Below are 26884 nucleotides of genomic sequence, written 5' to 3'. Positions count from 1 at the left end.
TTAACATGCTTGGTGGAGAGAACAATATCTTGCAATTGACATACAAAACAAAAATAGCGAACAAATCATCGAAAGTCACAGCTATCGGTCCTGAAAGGGTTAAAGGTAGGGGACTTGATCCCAGGGATCGAGTTTTAGTCTGTATGAGGATTACGAAGGTGTCATAGCATTTTGTTTTCCATTGAAATTGTTATCTAGTGAGTAAACTTCCTGCCAAGACAATCTGATGCCTGATCGTTTGAATGTACATGCCACTTTCGACGCTTATGACAGTGTTATACACTTTTCAGTCTTTAATGGGTCTTACTCAAATAAAACTCTTGGAAAACTGAGAATATTTTGAGATCGGTTTATCACACTTGCGCAGCTGCTGTGCATTTAATCATAATCCAAAAGGTACCGGCGCTCCAACGAGATTAACGTCATAGCCACAACTTCACGTTGGGAACGATAACCTAACTGGAGTTGTATCAAAGACAAGAAATATGCGAAGGCGTTGAAAATTCTCAGTACAAAAAAATGTCAACAAATGAAAAGCCCTGCCACTGATGACGATAATTACGATGTCACATCACCCTTAAATTTCACTATCGGTTACATATTATGAACTATAACGTTCGAGTGGCATTTTCGTCCACTTTAGTGATTTTGGTTTTTACTTCTTGGAATCTTCTAACATTTCTTCATACATTTTCTCGATGAAATTCTCCTTCATGTCTCTTTCTCCCATTTCTCCCATCAGCTGTTCTTCCATTTCTTCTCTCACCTCGTCTCTGCCAAAAGTAATGGAAATTTTCTGTTCTAGAACGATTTCTATTTTGCGAGAGTACAAGAAGAATTATATGAACATTTTTCAAGATTTTATTTTCAAACCAATGTTGGTTCGTGTAAATGTGCTCACTGAAGGACATGTATAGACGTATCACTGCTGCCTGATTTGGACCACGACTACATATCTTAACAAGTTAAATAATAAACGGGCGCCGAACCCGTAAAATAGTGCCCCATAGAAAAGTACAAAAATGCAACATTTCGTGTACATACACGTTGTAATCATCCAAGAAACAAGCATGATGTCATTTACTTGAATGCACCCACACGATGGCCAACAGTATGTTGTCATAATCTTTATTTTCTCTGTCACATGATTGGTTTTTGAAAATGGCGGGAAATCTAAAATGATGGTAACACGTTTGAATTTACATGCCACTTTCGACACTTATGACAGTGTTATGCACCTTTTCAGTCTTTAATGGGTCTTATTCAAAGTAACCCGCGGAAAACTGGGGATATTTTAATATTGGTTTATTGCACATCCACAGCTATTGGGGCTTTAAAGTATCATACTATCCACTGGGCAGTAAATTCACTGTCACAGCGAACAACACAAGTAATGCCATAAGCCTGCTCTAAGCACTAATTGTATCTATCGTCGTGTATGTAATTTATTTCAACTTCCTTTGTCTAGGTCAAGTATGATGCTTGCAGAAATTTTGTACTCACATAACCGCATCAATAATTCCCTCGCGTTTGCGATCCTTAAGCTTTTCACCGCTTCCTCTTCTTCTCCAACCTTCGGAGCCGCTTATCAGAAGACTCATCATCACAGCCAAACACAAAAGTAATGCCAATCTTGTCCTCTCCATCTTGTAAAGAGTCTTCAATCAAACGTTTGCCAAATAAATCTAATCAGAGACAAGGGAAAGAGATATATGGATTAGGATGGGCAGTGTTGTAGCTCCATGTTCAAAGTATCCGTGCCACTTTAATCATACATCGGTAGAACTTTTGCGTGATTTTCATAACAGCGCTATTCAGTGCATTTTGAATACATGAATGTAATTATTGAGGATACGGAGCATTAGATGCAGCTAAAGCAATAGGGCAATACATGCACGCAATGCGTTTCCATGCCTACGTACTACTGTCACGCTGCTAATTCACGGATCGATATAGTTGAGAAGTATTGATCGGGGATCGTAACGCTTTCAAGTAACTGAAGCTGACACCAAGTTGCCAGTTGTCTGTTATATGTACCACATTAAATCTTCGTCACTAAACAGAAACGGAGACGATTCCAAAGTCAACTTCTCCGATGCCTCTACCAGCTAGGTTCTATCCTTTGTCTAACTAGTACACAATTTACAGGTGCAAATCCTTTATCAGCTCTATCACGGAGCAAAAAGACTAACTGCGCACAAACATCAAAGGAGAATAAAGTACTAAAACCACATAAACAGCCAATGTCAACAACCACCAATGCGAGAACCAGAGATTGAGAATTGCTTCTTTAAATCATTTCCGAATCTACACATTGTAATGAATGAATAAGACTTGTTACTTTAATTACATAAGTACCGGAAGAAAGTCAAAAGTGTCCAAAACCAAACTAAAGCTTGTCAAAACAGCCTGAGTATTAAGTTGTTCTAAAAAGGCAGAGCTTGTCAGTGATTATATTAAAATACATCACTCTACATTCTCAGGATTGTCTGATGGAGTGTAGCGTATTACTATAGCCGGCAAACATGACGATGAAATAAATAGGACAACAGATTTCAGAGGACTTGACTATCTCTAGCACAGACATCTCCGAACTTTTTATCGGTAAAAATTTATCAAAAACAAAAGTCTAGGCCTATATTGGAAAGAAATGATATAAAAGACAGCATTACTAACTCAAGAACTATATGGATTTCTGAAAAAAACAGACTTGTAACTGCTCCGAACGTAAACCTCTGCAAACGACGATCTCATTGAAGTTCAGATTTCAAGATTTCGCAATGTTGTGATTTGCATAAAATCACGAGGTACAATTAGCTTTTATATTCAACAGAGTATTTCAGCCGTATCAATACATACTGATAAAAGCAATGCTATCAGTATATACATTCTCAGGATTGTCTGATGGAGTGTAGCGTCTTTAAATATCAAGGGTTGCTACTGAATTTAGTAATGTTTGATATATAACAATAGCAAGTTCATCGAAGAGATTTCTCAACCTTGACCATTAGAGAAACGCTTATATATCAAGTGGATATCATCGTACACCAAATGTGGGAAGGGCGTGGTCCTCGTATACACTCCCCACTTCATTACACTACTTCGCCGCTTTTACGTTTTCTGTATATGGAAATGTTCAAGGCACTGGAATCGATCCGATTAGACAACTTCCTGGCTACGCTGTACCGGTATGCTAAATATTTTTAAAAATTAAAACGACCGACGATCTGAGTATATGCTCATTCTCCACAAACGAAAAGTCAAGAACATATCCCTAAATTGACATCCAACTTTTTAAGAATATTATCTATGGGAAATGGATGAATGAAAAATGACGATATGAAAAGGTCACAATTTTAGGACGATGTTGCCAGTGAGTGTGTTCAAGTTCAAAATTGTTGAGCTACTGAAGCACGTTCTGGTATTGTGACCACACCCAGAATCCTTGCTGACACCATCACTATACACAGAGTATTGATACAGTTACTGTGGTCAATACGAGTCCACATACAAATATCGGTAAAAATTTATCAAAAACAAAAGTCTAGGCCTATATCGGAAAGAAATGATATAAAAGACAGCATTACTAACTCAAGAACTATATGGATTTCTGAAAAAAACAGACTTGTAACTGCTCCGAACGTAAACCTCTGCAAACGACGATCTCATTGAAGTTCAGATTTCAAGATTTCGGAATGTTGTGATTTGCATAAAATCACGAGGTACAATTAGCTTTTATATTCAACAGAGTATTTCAGCCGTATCAATACATACTGATAAAAGCAATGCTATCAGTAATATAACACACAAACATATCAGTAACTGCCAACATCAAGTCATGACCAATCAATCGCAGAACGGAATGAAGATGCATTAAAATACAATTCTGAAAACATGAACAACTTTTGCAAAGATAAGAATAAATAAATCCTGTCGATGAAGCTTAGACTGGATTAACTTTAAGAAAGTATCGCTTTTTGACTCAGCCTATATTCCACTCATTTAAAAACTTTGACAATTACTTGTCTCCTAATTTAACAAGTCACTCACCTATCTTCGTGTCCTTCTGAGCTGAAAGCGATGAGAGGCTGCACTGTCAGTATTTGGTATGTACATCTGAATTTATCGTCGAGATGTAGAACGCACTAGGACCTTATATAATACTCATAAGCCAATGAAAATTTACCATTTACATTGACTCATTCGTTGATTTGCATACTTATACAATACTTGTTCTTACTCTTTCATTCGTACAGGAAATTGCATGCCGGATCTGGTCCTTTTGAATCGTTAATTAGATCGAGTGATCCAAATTGTGACTAAATTACCTATCGTCAACACTTTCACCACTGCCACAGATAACTTAGCATAACAAAGACACTAAGCACGACAAAGGCATCTCTTAGAACAAGGGAGCATAATCATAATAATAAACTATTGTACAGCAATAACAACGCGAAAAATAGCTTCAATTTTCATGAAACTTACAAGTACTGGGTAATTTTGGGGCGCTGATATCAAATATGCCATCCATTTTGTGGGCAAATGTGATATGAAAAGTTTCTTACACAAAGAGCGTAGTCCGAATATCTGTCCCCAAGGTGCGTTCTATGACTTTGTTTGTGTACCGTCTATTTACTGTCTGTTCTGTGCTGTTTTGTGTCTATGTTTACAACTATTGTCTTACGAATTCTGACCTAATGTCATTGGATTATGGATTGGTATGATTGCGATTATTTTAAGGCATTTATTTGGCCATATCAAGAATTCTTTGACAATTTAATAGGCTTTTTACAAATAATTTTACCAGTCTACAAAATGTTGAAGGCATGTACATAATTATTTTAAGAATCAGCCAGGTATTTGTGATAATGTAAAAGTCATTTACCTGAGTATTAAAAACCTTTTGTTGGCGTTGAGCACAGTGTCTTAAACATTTCAGTTTACGCTAGGTTTTGCACTCATATCATAGACATCAACATTATGTAGATTTGCATTGATGTTTACGACAGTTTAGGAGACGTTTTAGGCATTTAGTTGGCATTGTGTATATATTAGACATACAATAACAGGCATTTTTATCATCTTTATTTACCTTGAGAAATTTGCAATGATGTCAATGACATTAGGGGTATAATGGGAGTCCTTGGCATCAACCGTGCCATTTTAGACATTTATTTAAGTTAATGCTAGGCATTTGCAATAACATGTCGGCAATATGGCTTTTGTTGATGATGCCTATATAACAATGAATGCAAAGTGAACAATCAAGTGTATTACATAAGTAGCTAAGTTACCTATAGGCCTAACATTGTCCGAAATTCTTACCATGAACAATGGAATGCTGGTGACGATATTGCAAATGCCTAAAAAAACCATCTCAATGCCCACTGACCTGACAGTAATGCGTAGCATGTTCTGAAAATGCGAAATCTGTTCTGAAGATGAAAATGACAATATTTCTAATGTGCATTTATTTGTCATCTTACCTTGATGAGCCATTGATTAGACGTAGTACGAGTCGATCCTTGCGTTCATTTTCAAAAGGGGAAATTAAGTTACATCAAGCCATTGGTCGCACAGCTTACTATGAAGATATATAGCGTTTTCAATTTGAGCGCCTCGTTTGTGGAATTCTTTACCGTCCCACCTTCGTGCACTTTGTCACTTGATAATTTTAGTCGGTTTAAAACCTTACGTTTTTAAGTCATTTTATACTTGAGTTTTATTTGTTGATTTATTTTAACTATTTCATGATATTTACAAGCTGTTAGTACGTTTATTTTTACTGTTGCCATTTTTCACTTTTTCAATGTCAAGCGCATTGAGATATTTAAATATGTAATGCGCTATATAAGAAATAAAGATTATGATTTCATCTACGGCGTTCCATAAATGTCATTCACATTATTGCAAATTTCTCAAGATTATTAAAGATTATTAAAATGCCTATTATTATATTGCAAATGTTTACAGTCATGCCGACTAAATGCCCTAAAACGTTAGCTTAAGAGCCATAAACATCAATGCAAAACCCTACAATGTTGATATTAATGCCTACGATATAAGTGCAATGCCAAACATGAACTGAAAATGTTAAAACCAGTGTGCTCAATGCCAGTAAAAGGTTTTGGAAATGCCCTAAATAATAGGTAAATGACTTTTTCATCTTAACAAATACCTCGCTGTTTTCCTAAAATCATTATGTACATGCCTTAATTGTTTTGAACTGATAAATAATTAATTAAAAGCCTTAATTGGCTATCAAAAATTCTTGATATGGCTAAGTACACGCCTTAAACATCAGCCACATGGAACGGTGGAATAACACTATAAAAATCCTTACAATATTATGCAAATGGCTATATTAGTGATTGACATGCCCCAAATAAACTAAACGCATTTAACAATCAGTTTAATTGTCTATTCAATTAATGCTACGTATAATTGATTGAATGTGTACAAAGGTATCGGGAATGCCCGAATGAATGCCAATGGTGTTATTGCAAATGCCTAAAAATGACCATTTCAATGTCTAATGAAATCAGAGAAATGCCTGTTATCATATGAACTGGCCCGAACCTGTGTGACTTAAGCAGGACAGATAAAAAATTCGTATTATCCCGTTTCACGTCATCAACCGGAACTCTTTTCCTACACTAGTGCCGTCTATACATGCACGCCGCAGCGCTCCCCATATGCTACTTGCCCCCCGGGGGTGGTGGTGGTGCGCTTGATAGTTTCATTTAGGGGTGTGCCGCCCCAGTCGAAAACATCTACACATGTATACTCCAAAATACGACCCAATGTTAGGGATTTCTTTGACAAACTTCGGGAATTTTCACCTTTATCCCGTAAGAAGTGAATGTTTTCCTAAAGCATGGGACATTTGCTTTGTTATCGACCGATGTTCAGTATTTTTTCGGATGAAAACTCGACCCATGTTTAGGGATTTTGCCGTGAATAAGTGACCGATTCGTTCGGCACATACCCGTATATCTTTTCTATGGGAGTGCCACACCACCCCATTCCCGGTATCCCGGGGACTACTTGCAACGCCACTCAGAGGTCCTTCGCCTGAATACTAGTCTTCCAGCCCGTTTTCGGTTAAAAAATTTGAGAATTCTCACAATTCAAGAACCGGCGCGGATCGCAACACGTGTGACGTAGAGCAGGACGGATAAAAAACCTTTAGTAGTTCAGCCGGATTTTTTCCCGCACGCTTGCGAGCACAGACCGATCTGCCGTGCTCTCGGTCTCACCATGACAATTTCGAAAATTCATGCGATCGAAAGATAGAAGGAATGTCCCACGAAATTTCGAGTCGCTAAAGCTTTAGCTATCCCCAAGAATTGAATGAGGGGTGCCGTCGATCTGCTTAATAGTTCAGTAACGTCGCGGCTCCAGTCGTACGGCTCCGTGTGGACGATAAACCCAAAAGCTGTACACCTCAACGTAAATTCAACCGAATAGGATAATATGTACCATATGATCTTCAGAAAAGCGACATAGAATGCACAAAACACCAAGTCATTCGACGAACAAAGATAAACTTCCTTCATAACATAAAACATTCGGTAAATTCTCGATCGGAATCGAACCTGCAGTGTAGGGCTCCCGGTAGTTAACCGGGCAGTCCTCAATCCCTGGCTCTCTCGCAACAGTACTTGTTGACATTGCGTATTTCCAAGATGTTGGCCCTTTGTTTTCCATTGACATTTTTATGAAGTTGGTCAATTTGCTTTTAGATACTGCTGGTAGATAACCTGCCCCTGTAACACACAAAAAATTCATGGAAGAAAGAGAACTGATCTGTTATAAGTACTGATACAGTGTAAAAGGATTTCCAAGAATTTCTGAATTGACTCAAAAAGTCTGAGTTTTGAGGGCGTATAGCGAATGTATCTTCCATTGCTTAGACATCGCTTTACAAATTCAAAGGGACAAGTTCAAACGTAACATTGCCACCAGAGCTTTACACTGACATATAGTTGAGATTTTGAAAACCAAAGTGGGTCTTATAAACATCAATCATTCTCAATCATACATTCATAAGTTCCGGTAGAACACAATCACCAAACATATTTATTTAGAGATAATACTATTTCTTTATTTGCATAACCTTTATTTGGATTGATTTTTACAGACTTCAGGTATGTTCAGAGCGGTGAAAGAAATGCCATTTTGTCTAACAAAAAAAGAGCGCCAAGTTTACAAAAAAAGGTCCCTTGAAACTCAAATGTTATAAAATCCCATTATAAACAAGCTATTACCAGCTTACAATAGTGTCGGTCTCGCTTGTGAAAATATGCATGATTGTCAGAGAATATCGAGGGCTGACATTGACAGAAAGTGGACACAGTTAAATTGAGTTGCTCAGAGGAAATGATGCCATGCTACGACAGCAAACAAAAGATAAGCTGTCATTCCTGTTTTTTGAAAATCACTGAGAATACTATTGAATTTACAATGTGATAAATCTGGTTTCTTCTAGTCTGTTAAAATGAAAAAAACTTGGGTGACTAGTGGACCATTGTTGTGCCCTCGCTTTTTTAAAGATATTGCCAGAAAGCTTTTGTGTGCAATCTACAGTTATGATTTGCTGGCGGTTTGTCTCGTAGAAATACTGCAGTTCTTGTGAGGATATTTGTTTTTCAAATGATGCAGTTTGCTTCAACCCTGTGATTTCTGCGACATCTCTCAAGCTTTTTTTTTTCATCAAGGTAAGAACATCCCAACCATGTTTCATGAAACATAGCCGGTATCCTGTAAAGTCACTCACTAGTGAGTACAACCATCTGAACTAACAGTGACCTTAAACACTGTTCATAATAATGACGCACTTTGACCTTTATCCATCTTGCACCCTGAATCCAGAATATATTGCGCTCATTTTCAACTATGACATCTCTATACAGCTTGGAAAAATGAACGTATAAAAAAATTAATGTAATGAGTTTTGTACATCTTGGTCTACTGTGAGTACGAAAAAAATGCCACAGGAACTGTAAATTAGACAAAGATTAAAAAGACAAGCCAACATTATTTAAGTGCCGGTCAAAATGACAGGCACTCTGATACAAAAAACTTTATGCACCAAAGCAGACAAAGAGAATGGTTTTCTACAACAAATTGCAAACTATTAGCAAAAAATTGTCATGAACCTGTGCCCTGAAATGAAAAATACTGCTGTTCAACTTATAAGTATTTCGCTTGAAGTTTAATTACAGTTTGGTTTGACATCAGCGTTAAAAATTATCACCGGTCAATCCTTTTGCTACTCATGAACTCTGACCTTTTAGGCACTTTTTCTGAGTTACACTTTCTTTTGCAGGCTGACTGAAAAGTGATGCAGCTGCCGCGGTATGAATCTATAGTCTCGAAAAAATATTTATCAAGTGATGATGATCGGTGGAAAAAAATGTCTTCAAGTGTCACATTCTGATACAATGAGAGGGAAAAATCAACTGGAACTTTGTCAAGTTTCTAAAGATTGAAAAAGGAAAGTGTGTAAAATACATCATTATCTTTATTCAAGTTTTTCCTGTCGCTTTCGATCCAATTGACTCTGTTGAATACCCTTCTCCCTTATCACTGCCACAAGACTGGTCTTTGTAGCATTGATCACAGAACCCAAAACGTAATTCTGAACAGTAGCACTGATCACAAAACCCTAAATGTAATTCTGAACATGCAGCATGGATCACAGAACCCTTAATGTGATTCTGAACATGCAGCACAGATCACAGGAACCCTAAGTGTAATTCTGAAGATGCAGCACGGACCACAGAACCCTAAATGTGATTCTGCACATGACTATATTGAATCGGGGCAGCTGAACTCCCAAGGTATTGGCATAGCATGATGAAGTTACCACACAACTTTTGAAGTTTCCACACAACTTTAAATTCCAGAATTTGTAATCAAAACTTGAAAGAGTGCAACAATTTCACTCATTACATGAAAATCTACGGTTATTTTGGGTTCCCAGTCACGAAATCTGGTCGAAGAAATGTAGAGTGAAACGTATCACCCTACTTAAAAGCAGGTGTTCTCTTAATATATGGTTAGAGTTCTGTTCAACTTTAAGCTTGAAAAATCTGTCCCTCTTCCTCTTCGGCAGAGGAATTCTGATTACAGGCTTGTCCATAAGGACAGGTTTCATTGGACATGTTGATGTGATCTGTTTGAAAGAAATGGGATTTTTGATGGTGTATTTTAAAGTTGCAACTTGGTGTTCTGGGCGCCCTCTCTGAGTCAAGGACTTAAACGACTGCTGTGATAAATGCTACCTCATAATCCAACAATTTGAGGATCATGTAGCATTACATGTTGCACAACTACATGTAGAATGGCTTGATTATTTGAATAGAATGTACAGGAAAAAACTCTCTAGAATGTAGAATTTATGGCAGATTTGCCGAATGTTCCTACATTACTAGGGTAACACTGACATAAGTTTAAGTCTAACATTGAAGGAAACATATACACTAGGACCAAGTTAATTCTTGGTATAACAACTGTGAAACTGTAGACTGTAAAAATTACACCTGTCTCAGTCACTTCATCGTCTCTGACCATCATGTTTTTGTCTTACAAAAACAAAACAAAAAAACAAAGGCACGTACAAAACAGTCTTTTACAAAATGGCTTTAAAATCACAGTATTTTTAACCCATGGAACATTCTGATATCTCGTTACACGCCAATGCCAAGTGCCCTGTAGAGGCCCTTCAGCGCATCAATGGTATAAAATGTACAATCTGACAGAAAAATATGATCCATATTTGAAAACTCTTCATCTTGTTTCTAAAAAAAAAAGGGAAAAGGCAGGAAATTGACAATCTCTGAGAGTCAAGCTAGAAAAAAGATACTGTAATGATTGGTGATTTTCATTTTTTTTCCCAAACTTTTTTTGAAACTATGATTATAAAGGAATCTTGACAACCGTGTCATGAAAATTTTTTGACACATTCAAGAGACAAAGTATGCTTTCTTTGTCTTTCAAGAAAACTGACCGTTTACGTTGAGATTTGGATTGTTGCTTGAAAATTAACAAAAAAAATAAACAAACCCAGAAGTGATGGATGGTTGGTTTGCTTTATAACCAGTCACTCTGGTAAGTGCCATGTGATACACATAGTTCTCTATAAATTATATACAATCTAGGATTTCTTTCGTTCCATCTTCAAGCGAGTCTGGAGACAGTGTCCATAGTGAAAAAATGTGTAAATATTTTTTTTCTTATTTTTTTCTTTCTCTACCAATAGATTTTTGAAAAGCAGTTGCCAACCCTGGGACAATGGCAGCATAATATCTTGACAAAATTGTTTTCTTTCTTTCATCCAAATGTTTGGTCTATTATGTACAACATATATCATCTGTCCATGTGATAAAATGTACACACACTTCCAATGTAATCTGTACTGCCGACTGTTGCTGTGTTAACACTTGACGGCGATATTGCTGGTTTCTCTGCGTTTCTTGTCTCCTTAGGCTTTTTTTGGGTGCTTGCAAGTACACTGCCCCAATTGACTGTCCAAAGCGTGAGATAATCTAACGTCTGAAACTGACCACAGTCACGAATCTTGAAGTCAACTTTAAATGTAGCAACACTTATGTCCTCTTCTGAGTGGGCCCATCAGAGAGGATTGATATGTGAAGAACAAATGTTTTTTTGTCTATTTCTTCTCCAAAGCTCAGAGAGACGCTGGAGGGCGATCCTAACGGTTGATTTCATCAACAGAAGGTGGCTGCGGCCCTTGGATTGGATACGCCAGTGTGGTATTGAGTTGGTCGTTGTGTTGCACTAGAGAGTTCTGTTGGTAGTGGAGAACCAGTTCCTTAAGTGATTTGAAGATGGTAAAAGGCTCGGCAAATCCGTAGCCTTTATTTGACCTGATAATCATGCAGTGTCTCACCTCACCGTCAGCCCTGTAAAGAATAAAACATTAGAGTGAGAAGCCGTATGTATCACATTTATCACCAACGCTCATTTGATGTGTCGAAATACCCAGTACTCAACTTGTCAACACAGCCTGTGTACGTATAATGCCCCATGTTATTGCCGACTCCTAAATTTCAGTCTGGAATAACGACTCATTTATCAATAGCAACACTTCAACCATATTTCAAACTGTTCACTTAGCATTATGTCAGCAAGGGTAATATTTGTATTTCAACATACTGTTTGGGAAAAAGGAAGAAAATGATTTCCTTCAATAGAACAAAAATAATGAAAATATCAAAATTTACAACTGTTGTCTCTGTAAAACATTCTCGCTTGTATTAAAATGTATAAACCACTTGTAAGATCATTTTGTTTCTCTACAAGATTTAAACTTGAACTTCAATCCCTTCACCATTTTGGTTTCGCCTAAGTGAATTGTTTATGCAATAATGGTTAACGGCCTCTCCATTAGGAACTGGAGGGGGGAGGTTGAAAGGAATTTATCACATAGTTTCCCCATTGAATTGTAGAATCTTAGAAAAATAACACTCATACTTACACAATAGAGCAGGCATAATTGCCTGGTATGCTACTGTCACGGATGAGAAAGGTTCCGTCGTGCCTGCCCTGCAACAACTGACCGGCCTCATTGCGTGACTTTTTGGGGAAAAACCAGAGTGATTCATCGTGGTGCGGCAGTGATTCTACATCAGGTATGGCACTGGTTCTGAAATTGAGAAGTGGATCGATGTTTAGATACCTGTAATTAAATCTCTAAAATTTTATTCTAAAATGTCTGTGAGACTAAAAATGGCTTTGTAAAATCATACATATGGCTTGTTTCATTAGTTTGTTCATGAGAGTATGTATGGCACAGAACTTTTCTGAATCAAATATCTGCAAATTTAATCAACTTGAAGCACAACAGTCAAGCCTTGACAGTGCAGCTAAATCAAAAAACAATTTACTGTATTCCTCGATGTGCATATTCTGATTCTATTGCAGACCAGGTGATACTGGAACAGTTCTGTTTTGGACAGATCTGATCAACCTCTTTGCCCCAATGGTCTGGCCCAAACCCATTGTTATTATCAGTGACTGTGGACCTGTTTACATGGCACTGGGGGTGAACAGCTTAAGCTATACTTACATTGCTCCCCTCTGTTCAAGTCCTAATATGTAGTTGATATTCTCTTGCTTCTCTCCCCTAGCACCAAGCCACCTGAAACATTTCACAATGTCACACACATTAGACCAAAAGTCAAAATCTCACATCAGTAAAAGAATTCTACCTGTAAATGTTCAGTTTCGACACCCATAGAAAGTTGACCATAGCACTGAACTTCAAAATTTCACTGGAAAGCTATTAGAAATTCCTCAATAATCCTAAAATGGCTATCATAACTGGTTTCTGAGCTCTTATATTTGAACAATATTACAAGTTTTCAGACAATACTGCATCGATAGGTTTGAAGACTTACATGACATATTGGTCTCTGAGTTTTCTGAGTTGGATAATGTCTGGTTTCAGACTGTTCATTTCCCTGTCAATGTTTCGGTTTTCCTCCGCCTGTCTCTTCAGCTCTTGTTCTAGAAGTTCTTTCTTCAGTTTGATGTCATCAAGTCTTGTCTTCAGCAGTTCATAATTCTCCATAAGTCTGTACAGTACATAAAAAATGAAGCAAAAATTTAGAAAATGACATGACAGCGGGTTTGCCAGTTTTGATACCCTAATGCCTGTAGATAGCCATGTGTTGCTAAAAAACAGCGTCTGCCTGGGAATTTTGCACTTTGGTTGCAGCTTTTGACAGATAATTTTCTTAAAAGCCTTGAACAAAAAAGACCATACCACGGTGTCACTACTGCCTAGGGGTGAATGACTTGGTGTACGTGCTTAGCAATATGTGTTTGAATATCTTGGCCCCGTCCTTCATGATAGTGTACCCAGGTGTGGGTTTCCCACACAAGACAATGCCCCTCTCCGTAAGGATACATTGACCCCCACCCTTTTACGTCATTGAACACTGCCCTCAGCGTACGTAATTTGCAAAGCTTTTGTTTACTACCTACCCTTGCCTCTCATCTGCCGAGATAGCGTCTTTGTGATGACTTTCATGGATTTTGATCTGTTCCTCGAACACTTTGATAGTTTCATTGAAAGCCTCCAGGGCCTGCCTCCTCAACTGTATCTCCTGTGTGGATTTGTTGTACATGTCATACAACTTGTCGTAGCTTTCTGTTTTCTCTTTGTATTCATCGTTAATTTCTTTAAGCTTCTCCTTGACCTTTTCGATATCACCATCCTGCGCTTCCGGCTATGAAAGAAAAAATAAAAATATTTTGCATAAAAATATGAGATGTACTATTTATCAAAGTTGTGCACCAGCTTGTCGACTATGATGAGTTAAAGGACAAAATCTTCTCCTGAAGAATTTGTGAAATTGCAACGATTTCAGAGTTGACCAACACTGAATGAAATATGACATCAAATTACGCACAGGTAAATATTATCCTAATAACCAAAATCACTTCACCATAAGGCGTGTTTCTCACACACTTCACAATCATTTCAGACTTCAAGCATTATGATCAAATTCTTTCCCAAGTTGTTTTTGTTCAGTAACTGATTAAGAGGAGGATGGGTTCCATCAAGACACATCCTGGAATATTGCCCCTTGATGATAGCAAAGTAGCTACCTCTTATATTAAGCTTCAGATTATACCACATTCAAAGCAATTTCTATTGATTTCTATAACATGGGCGACCGACAACGTATTGATTATTACTTCTACGGGATGTTTTCTGTCTCTGTAGAAACACTTTTCTCACCAATGCTGTAAAAATTGTTGAAACTCACGGTGAGGGTTTATATCCTGTTTTCAAAAGTGTACACTGAAAAACATGTCGCAGTTTCCTTGAAAAACAGATATGCTGTAAAAATCTTGTGGTTTTTGTTTGGAAAAAGTCTGTACTTGAAAACAGTAGCTTGGGAGCGAGGTTTTGATTTTAATGCTACACATTCGCATATCTACATTTTCCTAGACTTTAAAACAACTTAATATCGTTCGGCTACGAGCAGAGATATTACTGCTGGATGGCAAAAAGTAACAAAAAATGTGAAAACTTGAAGATCTTACATGAAATGGTTATTTCCTGAAGGGGGTGGGGGGTTTTTAAAGCTATTTTTTGTAACCTTTCTGATGTTTATGAAATTTTGTGATTACTTCCCTGGTGACAATCATGTTGCTAGTTACAGGAACTGTAACTGTGTACACACACATATCCATCTGTCGGTTAATTATTGCCCATATCAAGCTTGTACTGCCATATGTAGATTTCAGACTGCTGTCAGGCATAAGCCATTTACGATGCATGTGACAAAAACATTGACAAAATTTCAAGTTTTCACTGCAGGTATTTTTTCATTATTTTGCTCAAGATTTCTGGTCTGATATGACAACTAATTCAGACTTTGTCTGTCTTAAATCATCAAATTGATGAAATTGATCTTTTGCTCACAGTGAAATAAAACAAGAACACAAGCAATATTTTGTTCATGCCTTATCGGTTTTCAATTGCGTTTATTTCCTGATTTGATGACAGGTATCATAACAACTGACTTCCTATTCTCACTGACTTTTGTTGGTGATTATCATTGATATGACCCGTAAAACATCGATTCCTATTTGCATATCTATTTTCATAACTATCAAGCAATTTTTTAAGGTTCTGAAACCATCAAAATTCCTCCTATTCATAAAGAGTTGTTAAATGCCGACCCTGAAATGGGGAATATGTCACGTTGTCGATGAAAATAAGTCATGTTTAATATCAGATAATGATGTACTTATCAGGGAAGCCATCATGATTACGGACTTATTACTAATTACGACGTTTCTATAGTCTCTCTTCTGACCATGAGAGAAATACATCACGCTTATAATGCTTTGACAAGGGCAAATTTCACTCGACCACTCCTGTTTCTTTGACAACACTATATTTTCTATCACGTGCATGACATCAACGCCTTACCTGTTCTGTCTTCTTGGATATGGGATGGGAGAGTTTGACGTCCAGCTTGCTGTTGTATTGTGATAGTGACACATCCTTGTAGTGCTCTATGAGTTCGATGACTGATTTGAAGCACAGCGGTTCTGAGAAGCCGTAGAGGCCATTCCTGTGGTAGATCTTGATTAGCTTGTTACTGCCACCTTTCCTGTAATTGTGAAGCAAACAAAAAACCAGACTAAAGTTGTATTCCCTTGTTGTATGCATTTCAGTGACAACACATGCAATTAAGAAAAATTTATTTTCTTACAATAATTTCACTTTTCCAACAAGATCAGCTTTTTTGTGACAACACATGCAATTACTACACAATACAATTCTACATAATTTTTTTTGTCCATGCAGAATAACTAATCCGATACAATGGCTGACCTTGAATATTTTGTTTTGGCTACGTACAATTACTGAATTAGAACAACAGATAATCTTGGAATTCTCTTGGAAATTGAAGGGGCAGTCCTACCTTAGTGTTAACGTGTAGCCACCTGTTGCTTTGTTTGTGGCGTCCCTGACCAGGAAGGTGCCGTCCGGAGCGTCTTTCAGGATTTCATTTACATAATCCCTGTGAGGTGACAAAAAACCCAACAAGGAAGTCAGTAATCAATACGCTACAATAGGAGTAATCAAACGTCCTTGATGACTAATTGAAAGGTTCTTAACTTGTTTCAAATCACCATTCATGCCATTAGCACCTATTCACAACTTGTTAATAAATCAATCATTTTCTCTTTCCGTTTCAACACTCTCTAAATGGAGTACATATTTAAAATGGTTTATGCAAATTAGCTTTGAAAACATGTTTTTGCATAACTCATCACAAAAAGTTTACTGACAACAGTTTTATTGATGTTTTTTTTTAAGCTTCAATTTTTACTTTGACAAAAATCTGTAGAGGTTTCTACAGAAGGTATACTTCCCACAGAAAATCAGAAAATGGCAAGGAATATTTTTCAGATGTGCATCAACTCCAAAAATCACTTACCTTGAGATGTCTCCCCAGTACCATTCGGCGTCTTCCATGGTCTTGGGAATGTCAATGCTGGCATCTCGGCGTGGCGGAAGTGGGGGTGGTGCTGTAAAGGGAAAACATAAACAATGCATGAAGATTGCTTGTCATTTGAGATCAGTGGCAGAATTAAAAAATCTACGAAGGCAGTCGTACTGGCTTGTTTGACCATACAAACGGACTCTTCTGTGAATTGCCGCCAATGTAATTGACATAAAAGTACTGGTTTGAAAACGATTTCCCAAAAATTTTCAAAAAATATGACTGTGACAATCAGCAGAAACTGTTTCATACACTCATACGTATGCAAAGCCACTCATATTGCAATCTGCATCTAGGCATTTTTATGTATAGGTTTGATCACACACGTAGAAATGACCAACAAATTTTCTTTCACAATCAAAGATTTGTGACAATACCTTCTTCACCGTCCTCTTCATCATGCCCTTCTGGAGAGCTTGTACACTTTGTGATGAGTAACTCGACTATCCGCCTGTGAGCATCGCCATTGTGTAATACTTGCCTGCGATGTCAGGAAAATTCAACATTTATAAATAGTTGTATAATCTGCATTTTCATGGCAAAAATTGTCGACAAGGAGAGACAAATTAAGTAGTATTGATTCATAAATAACATATCAACTTTCATTATCTTTAAATAGGTATTTTTATTTGAAAGGCAGAATCGCACAATGTTACGCTGCAATTACAGATAATAATGGGTCAATATCATCCCTAAAGATTTGACGGACTTTTCACATAAATATACAAAGGCAGCAATACTGTGATGGCACTGATACTTACAATATCTGTTCCCTCGGAGGCCACAGCAGAGTGTGACAGAAAATGGACGACAGGTGACGCGACGTCATCTTATTGGAAGGGGAATGTTGGCAGACTCTGTACAAATGTTTCATGAGGTACTCCAGGGTGAGTTTGTGGTGCTGGGGCATTCGGCTGACCAGTTCAAAAAGACGTGCAGTACTGTCGCTATCGTCACGTATTGCTGAAAACAGAGCACACGCAATACTAACATCAGGAGAACATTTTTAACTTTCAAAATGATAAAATTCTGGACTTTTTTTATGATAAAATTTCACAAGTTCTTACAATTGAAACTTTTTGTTGCATTTCACTTTTCTGGTATATTTTTTTGAGAAGCACACTGAAACTTTTTGTTTTACTGAAATCAGATGTGCAAGCTACGTAAGGAAAGAAGGAATAAGCATTTAGAATTTGCATTTCAATAAGAGCATATGAAATTAGATACTTGCATAACGTTAAGAATTTTCCTGACTGTTACGATTTCCCCTACCATTTCGATCACGCACATTAGTACACCATCTAAATGAGAAAATCTTTCGTTTAGTTTTTAAACGATGGTATTGGTTGTCTCAGATTGGAATTTTTGAGTTTTCAATCAACACATGAATTTAAAAGAAAATTTTTTTTTGAGTGTCAGGGAAAGAAAATCTGCACAAGAAATGTAAAACTCACAGCTTGCAGAGACAAAGTCAGAGTACATGTTTGTAGGGATGACAGGATTGGGAAGTTCGGCAAAGTACATCTTCAGAGCTCCAGCGATGCAGTGGATGTCGTAGACAGCTAAGTCCAAGGAACCGCAGTCTTGATTGAACGCCTCTTTGATCTTATTGACGACTGCCGTGGATGCGTTCTGGTGATAGATCAGCTCCGTGTCCATCCCCCGCTCTTCGATGGCGTCGATGCACTTCACCACCACCTGGGGGGCTAGCTCTTTCGCGGAGAGTGAGAACGCGGACGTGAGGTCCTGGTTAAACACGGATGCTGTGAAGAAAGGAGGACACATAGTTCATTGTCTGTTTAAAGACAAGATGCTCAGCAGTTGTCCAGAAGTTTGGTCAAACACCCGTCTCTCACACAGATTTTTAAGCAAAAAAAAATCTTCCTATTTTCTGGTATTCGGTTCAGCTTGATAGCTTAACCAAATTAAATTGCATCAGCTCTATGCCGTACCGTTGTGAGCAATATGCCCTCTTCTGCTTCTTTGCTCTGTTGCACGCTCCACCTATCAAAGGATTTACACGTTCAACGCTTGGCTCAATAATATCCAGTCCAGTTACGTGTGCACTGAGCAACTCTGATAGTAATGTCAAACTGAGCGGCTTGACACTGGGAAAATACTGGGTGTCCACAACGGCTGCCTCTTGGCGACTGAAGTCAACCTGCGTGTGAGCTCAGTGATATATAACAACGGTGTGTGAGGGATACAAAACTACTGCCCGCTAATGCCACTCACTGGTTATTAATATAACATATCTGCCTCACTTAAACTGCCCTTCACACAATCCTGTCTCTGAGGACAAGCCACGGAAATTAATGTATCAATACCTTCAAGCCGTCGCACAGTGACAGTTAGCACGTACATTACAATGACTCCAGCCGACCAACCAGAAGAGCCACTCGGCCAGGTAATCGCCGCGGAGATAATTAAGTCCTGTACAATTATGGTACCGGTAATACGGGGAGGGCCCACAGGCTGGCTAAGCCGCTGTGACCTTGGCACAGATCCAAACAATGAACAGACTGTCCCATTTCCACAATGAGTTATTAATGAGGCAAGGTGACACCTGATGTGGGGTTTAAACACTTTTTAAAAAAAAACAAAGCTGGCCTGTTTGATGCTGAAATCAGCTTGCAGATTTCATCATCATTTCAGACCTGTTGGGGCTGTTTCACTCTGGGCGTCGTTTCAGTCTTCTGCGATGTGTGAAAGCTTTGCATCAAAAACAGGCAAATTCGAGAAATGTTGCCGTATTGACCAGACAGATTATCCAAATGCATTGAAAATATCCTCAGCTAGGTACCTTACAACGAAAACATTTATATGTGCATTGTTTCATTTCATTGAAAATTTTCTGGAAGCATATGGACTAAGGTACCTTGCAATGATAAGAGTTCAGGGTTTCTTGTTATATCAGATAATGACAATTTTACCTTGTACAATGTTACAAATGACGTTCAAGAACAATATCGATATCTGAAGGTGCAGTCAAATGATAAAATTCAGAATTTTCTTTGGCAAGTTGTATGCATTTCACATTTTTATTTTACAAAATGGTATTTTGTGAATAATACTATCCTAACATTACCAGGCAAAGGGAAACTTTTTTGCAGTGACGGGGCGTTCTTTTCCCTGTTATGCATTAACCTAGATTCATAACTGACACATATCTGAAAGTGCACTTTTTTAAATGTCACAGATTTTTATTCAAATTTTCATATCATGTATTTTTAGCTGTGCGCTGTTCACCATATTGTGTCAAAGCCTGAACATTTAATAGACTGGCGGGATGTTGCTCGAGTTGCATCCTGAACAACAAAACAATTTCAAATTTCAGTTTGTGGAACAGTGAATGCGTAAAGCATACACGTACAGACGGGACATAAATTACATTTCTCAGCATTCAAACCACTTAATGAAATACAGTCTTTTTTATGAAATGAATGGAAGCGATATCATAAAACTAAACCACTTTTTATTGTTATAAAATAATGCAAATTTGGAGGGAGCAGCAGGGAAAGTGACCTGGTTTGTCTTCATGGTGGCAGAGAGATTACCGACAAATGGCACCAAAGATTACTTTCATTACTCAGTTCACATGTTCACGTGATTCTTTTGATGGAATTTACCTACACCATGGGACAGGGCAGCGTAATCTATGCATGATTAATATGCTTTTATTTCTTAGCACATCTAGCTTTTACAGTCCACGCTCAGAACAATCCAGCTTGCATGCAACAGGTAGCATGAGCCAGCACATGACCAGACAAAAAAAAATTCTTACTTCACATATTGGTTATTAAATGTCTGCATCACAATATATAAATTTAGCGGGCAACATCCCTGGTCCTCCCTCCTCCCAGACCCCCTCTGGTCCTCCCACCTCCCAACCCCTTGCGAACTTGGCTCTGACCCCTACCACTGAAAATAACATGATTGCATCAAAGGGAAGAGATGTTAAAACACAAAAGACAATACACGTAGACACACCCAAGGCCACCTTAGAATGAACTCTTCACTCCACTGAGGAAATTTTGCGATAATAGTTTTGGTAATCCCTCAAACGGACAATAGAAGTGGTTATAATCTTATCACTGAAAGCCGTCTCTGTCCATACAAAAGGTTGGTGAGCATCTGTCACCATAACAAAACCTATGGCTTTAACCTTGTACCCTAGAATAACTCTCGTAAAACTTTTTATTGCAGATCTTGTATTACAATGTTATTTTAAGGTAATTTTACAGTTCAGTAGAGCAGTTATTTGTTGGGGAATGTCGTGTTTTGACTTCCGGATATCATTTGAGTACTTTGCTCATAAATTATCTAAGATTATGACGAAATTATATCATAGACTTGAAAAGTAAAAAAAATGTGTTGCATGGTCCTTTAAATGCCGCCAATTTCACCTGCCTCCACACCTTCAAAATAAATTGAAAATAAGAATTCCCTGACTGCTTTCAAGAAACAAAACACCCCCCCCCTGCGAACAAACCCCCCGAACTAATGGGTATCTATCCCCAGTCTATCAGAAAAGAACAGCATTTGATTGTAACCTACCCTTTCCATTGGAAAAACACTATGACTAGTTAGGCAGATGCACCACATTGCTAAACTATGTCACAGGGACCTATGCACAGATATCTAAACTCGGAGTACAGATATTTGATATTAGGGTATGCATAATTAAGAAGAGAGTTCTATCTTTTGTCTCTTTAACCAAAAACAGAAGTATTTCATGAAAATGTGTGAAAAACGCAGAAACCATTTTTTGTGATCAGTCAGTTATGTGATGCATTTCACGACTTTCAAAAGACCCATCGTAAATCATTTCGTCCAGGAAGATAACTAACCAATAGTGAAACACTTGCTATCAGAATTTAACTTTTATTCTTTACGCCGACAAAGTGAAGTGCCTTATCGCTGATTATCAATGTAAGTCTGGACTATAAAACATATAATGATTCTGTGGATTAGAAAGATAAGCGGAGTCCAGTTTGTTTCACTGGAGAATTTAAAAAAAAGGCACTTATTATCGTGGCAGCTGTTGCACCAGGTCAGTTAAGCATATAGGGAATCTTGCCTTGAACTGTACTTCACACTCAATTTACCGACATTGAACTATAGATACCGACTACATGCCAACACTCACATTGGAACAATAGGGCTGGGAGGGAAAAAATCAATCGGGGGATTTTATCTGCTGGTTTTTGCGTATGAAACAAAAAATCAATATTTCGACCAGTCTCATCTGATGACGCGGCTTTAAACTACGGTCAAGGACAAACTGGTAAGGTCACACAATCCTTTTAACATTTCTCATCAATTGTCACATTCTTGTTCAGGGTGCTTTTTGCTGTAATAACAAAAGCTTGTACCCTTGTAAAGTACAAAAGTGCTTCCGGGATATTTTTAGCAGAGATGAAATTATAGTGGTCAGTTGATGTTTTATGTTGTTCAATTGGTCAGCAGATGTACGATTGATGAGTAATTTTAATAGAGAGATCAACATAGGCTAATGAAAGAGAAAACAAAAGAGTTGAGAAAATATAATTACAAAAGTATCTGAAGGAACTCCTCTTTACACCTATAAAACTATTATTAAGAACTCATAAAAAATGAAAATGACCTCTTTGTAGGCAGGAACTCCAGGCATCTAATAACAACAACTTTCCTGCCACGCTAGGTGGAGAGCCAATTTTTCACCTTTATTACCAGTGCGGCCCTCTTTTATTTTACGGAACAATATGTGTCCAAGGGCAAAATTGAGTTATTCTAGAGCATGGATCACTTTAAATGCAAATTTTCAAAAAAGTACATGTAAGGGTCTTTTGCAAAAGATACAGGTCTGTCATTCACTACAGGCGCAAGCTATAGAAATATTAAAGCCCAAAACAGAAAGATCGGAATATATTAGAAGTTGCATGACCGTTTAATCTCTTCACAATAATATACACGCACTCATTCACACAGGAAAGTCAATAGATATTGGTCAGAGAAAAAGCGAAACAATGAAGCGTGATTTCAACAAAGTAGTGTAAGGCAATGTTTCTGAAAATGCCTGCTGCTTCTAGAATGAACTGGAAGTTATTCACAAAGATTGACTACGGGCATGTTTCTAAAAATGCTTGCTTCTAGAATGCACTGTTCAATGCACTGACAGGTATCCATAGAGGTAGACTATGAGCACAAATTGAAAGAATACCCTATTGTGCAGTGTGAAAGAGAACACATGTGCCTGTCAGAGTGACCCAATACTCTAAAAATATCGCTGACACATACCAATCTGGTATCGTGTCTGAGAACTTGGGGAATAAACGCTATTCATTGTTTGCATTAAAATCCAGTACACACATGTACACTGGAAGAATCTTTTTTTATTTATATGAAAACTTGTTTTATTATATAAACCTTGCCTTATTAAAAGGCCAGTAGTTGTACCATTTTATAATTTTTTCCCACCATTTTTGCTTTGTATCGTCAATTGAATGTTCTCGTTCTACTCTCCAAAGCATGCTGAAAAAACCTACAATTTAGCTTGTCAATACAGCATCTGTATGTGTAGAATGCACTGTTATTGTTTACATTTGAATTCTGGTCTGGACCAAAATTTGCTTGTCAACAATAACAATGCAGTCTGCATATGTCTGGATTAAGATGACCAAGCTGAATACTGTGTATATCAACATTCTTTAGGGAATAAAACAAGAAAATGTAGTTGATATTCGAAACAAAAATAGTGAAAAAAATCATAAAATGTTACGGCTACTGGCCCTTTCGACTTTACTCATACACTCAGAAACACTGTGACAGTCATAAATTTTGCAATTCATTTTACTTTACCATCCTATTTGTCACTTTGATCAATTCACATATTCTTTCATTCAAAACAATTTTCCATTTCAGCATTGCTTTTTTTTTCTGGGGAAAAAACCCTGAAATGTGGTAATCTACAGAGAGAAACCTAGTGTACAGTAAAATTGCACTAAATCTATTCATATTATTGGTCTATTGTCATTTATTCTATTTTACAACTTCACCACTGCCAAATGATCACGGCCCTCCAGAGAGTTGTCGTCAGTAATACAGGAAAATGTTTTGACTTTGCAAAAGATGGTGGTACAGCCTAGCTATAAATCAACAGGACTAAACAATAATGACTTTAAAAACCTGTGCTCTTCCCATTCTCTCCCCATCAAAAGTGGTAGGACCCAGCTCATTTTTATCAAACACACAACTACAAACGTGACTTACCGGGTCCGTAGCTGTCTCTTCTGGCCCGGTCCCCGTTGTCTCTATTGCAGACGGGTAGGCCAGTCATTGCGCAGTAACGATGGCAGCTGTAACCACAGGCTGTGAAAAGCAGAAAGAAGGAAGACAAAATCTTTAAAAAAAAATTGCTCATTAAAATCGGCCAACATGAAGGCACTTCCTGCACAGAGAATAGCCTGGAATATCACAAGATGAAGAAATCTGAACAACGCTGTCTGCAAGACATCAATCTGTACATCTCATAGGAACAGTAGGATGTAGTTACCAAAGAAATAATCCATCTTTTTTCCATCTTGACAAAATAGCATATTCAAATACAGCTCTATTACTGCAGCATTTTCTTCCTTTGGCAGCTGTCATAAAAAGATTTTAAAATGAATTTATGGAAACCAATTCTGGAAAGCTCGGCTCATGCTGGCAGATCAGAGCAGGCAATCTGAACACAGAGAAAATATCGTCTCAATAGAACAGCTTGCTGAATGCTATGATTTCTGACATTCCATGTACAATAATTCTGCTTCTCATGGGTTGCACTCAATGAGGCTTTATGTATCCAAATAATTTGGTGAAAATTGACAGCATCTAACTGAGGGATCTGAAATAAATATTCTTTTTTTCAGAGGATAATCCTGTCCCAGACACCATTTACTTATCATCAAAGCTCCGTCACTTTGATGCACGATGTCTCAGTATAAGCCATGAACCCATACCCTTGGGCCTTAAAACCAAGTTTTCACTATTCGCAAAATTTGTCTGCAGCTGTTGTGCCCACATTTTGTGACCCTGTCTTTACTTTATATAGCGCAGTATTCAGAAAATCGAGGAAAAATGCCTCGAGCAGCGTAAAAAAACACAACTTTCACATTTTATTTAAACAAATCGCGAGCAGCGTAAAAAAACACAACTTTCATATTTCATTGAAACAAATCTGACCGCTTTCAAAGCCAAAGAAGGTAAACAAAATCAAGTAAAAAGTGAAAGAGCTACAAATAAACTATGGACGCCGTGCAGATTTTATCACACTACTATATTGTCTCAAATTTTCCAACATCTGACTGAACTGAGTGCATGTCTTGCATGACACTGAAAATCCATACTGCAATGTATAAATTTTGCGTGTGTGATCCAGCCTTGCAATATTCACATATGCATCCGGAGATGACCTCTTACCTTGACACTGGAGTCCCTGCCTCACCAAGCCAAACATGAACTTGTTACATTTGTCGCACCACTGCAGAGAGGAAAAACTGTGCTCCTGAAAGCGATGGTCCGATGCAGGATGGTTTGCTGTTAGGAAAAAAAAAACACAATACAGAAATTGATGTGATTGATTTGGAAGATGCGTCATGTTAAACTCAAAATGCAACCAGTGCAAAGAGGGAGGGCCAATAATAATCCAGCATTGAGTACCAATTTTTGATTCTCGGTCGGTCACACACACTGCTTACATTCCCAAAGTAGGACATCACAAATTTATTGAAGGATAGGTAGATTACACAGGCAGGCAAAAAGACAGACAGACTGATGGACAGGATATCAGACCTTCTCCTTGGTCCTGGCCACCATCAGGGTGGGGGAGGGAGGGTGGAAGGTGGGGTGGAGGAACTATGGAATGATGCTTGGAAAATCAGCGCAAAAGAGAAAATCGTATTTGACTTTCCCCATGACGATTTCAGGATGCCAGGGTAAAAATCTATTGTTCTGCTGCTTAATGAGGGGGTGAGGTGATTTTTATGCTGGTGGGAAATTTTTGAAAAATTCCACAAAGAACCACAATAACTTCACATTTCAGGGATAGTGATTTTGATATGCAATGCATTGTTATCACATCATGGCAGTGTTAATTATATTACGTAGCCTGAATCCCTAACAATGTCCATCTTAATTAATCCTATTTCATTCAAAAGAATTAGCCGTCAAATCTGGACACTTGGATGAAGGTGGCAGGTTTCCCCAGGGCTCAAAACGTTTAAGCGGGTAGCCAAACATGTATCATGCTGAACGCAGTCAACTTACTCTATTGTTTTACAAATCAATCGCTTTGTTCAGCGAAAATGCACAAAGACTGGTATACATCTCCCCTACCCCTGCTCTCCCCAGGGAACCCTTGATTTGGAATAACACATTCACGCCCATGGAAGAACTGACGCAAATTGACACAAATTCAATTCACTGTTGCTGGTACTTGCCTGTTGGCTGTCTGACCATGTACAAAACAATGGCTTTGTTATCTGATATACTGTACAAACACATAAAAAACAATTTTTTTTCCATTGTCTTGATAAGCTGATGGCTAGATTGACTGTTGCACGGCCATTTGCAACATATTGTTGATCTGCCAAGAGTGTGCTATCAAAGATCATAACCTTTTTGGTCATTGATCTCCCAGTAGAGACAACGCATTTTAAAAATTTAAAACATAACATTTAAAGTTTCTGAGATGCACCACTGTGCCACTTGACTTATAATTGTTCCACTGGTTTGATGATATGTATGTACTTTCCGATGCCAATCGACAACACAGCCAATCAACAAAGCAGCCAATCAGC

At 37.8% G+C, this 26884-nt stretch overlaps 1 protein-coding gene and 1 long non-coding RNA gene across 5 annotated transcripts in view; both read right to left on the bottom strand.

Annotated features, from left to right (window-relative positions):
- Positions 1 to 335: 335 nt before the first annotated feature.
- LOC139138888 (uncharacterized) lies at positions 336 to 4204 on the bottom strand. The gene is made up of 3 exons (XR_011553690.1): positions 4051 to 4204; positions 1504 to 1685; positions 336 to 773 (listed from the first exon to the last, which is right to left on the bottom strand). It is a non-coding gene; the product is annotated as an uncharacterized lncRNA (long non-coding RNA).
- A 3880-nt stretch (positions 4205 to 8084) lies between these two features.
- LOC139138885 (phosphatidylinositol 3-kinase regulatory subunit alpha-like) overlaps positions 8085 to 26884 on the bottom strand; it is an 81532-nt gene continuing 62732 nt past the window's right edge. For all 4 annotated transcript variants that reach the window (XM_070707462.1, XM_070707463.1, XM_070707464.1 and 1 more), the window contains exons 6-18: positions 25506 to 25622; positions 24318 to 24416; positions 18521 to 18829; positions 17828 to 18029; positions 17444 to 17547; positions 17001 to 17091; positions 16482 to 16580; positions 15983 to 16166; positions 14020 to 14264; positions 13431 to 13607; positions 13100 to 13171; positions 12509 to 12676; positions 8085 to 11933 (exon numbers count right to left, since the gene is read on the bottom strand). In XM_070707462.1, the coding sequence (XP_070563563.1) occupies positions 11723 to 11933; positions 12509 to 12676; positions 13100 to 13171; positions 13431 to 13607; positions 14020 to 14264; positions 15983 to 16166; positions 16482 to 16580; positions 17001 to 17091; positions 17444 to 17547; positions 17828 to 18029; positions 18521 to 18829; positions 24318 to 24416; positions 25506 to 25622 (2078 nt within the window). In that variant the 3' untranslated portion in view covers positions 8085 to 11722. The remainder of the gene's footprint in view (positions 11934 to 12508; positions 12677 to 13099; positions 13172 to 13430; positions 13608 to 14019; positions 14265 to 15982; positions 16167 to 16481; positions 16581 to 17000; positions 17092 to 17443; positions 17548 to 17827; positions 18030 to 18520; positions 18830 to 24317; positions 24417 to 25505; positions 25623 to 26884) is intronic.

The sequence above is a fragment of the Ptychodera flava genome, chromosome 8 (genome assembly GCF_041260155.1).
Source record: "Ptychodera flava strain L36383 chromosome 8, AS_Pfla_20210202, whole genome shotgun sequence".
In the NCBI taxonomy this organism is placed as follows: domain Eukaryota; kingdom Metazoa; phylum Hemichordata; class Enteropneusta; family Ptychoderidae; genus Ptychodera; species Ptychodera flava.
This window is presented reverse-complemented; position numbering and strand designations above follow the sequence as displayed.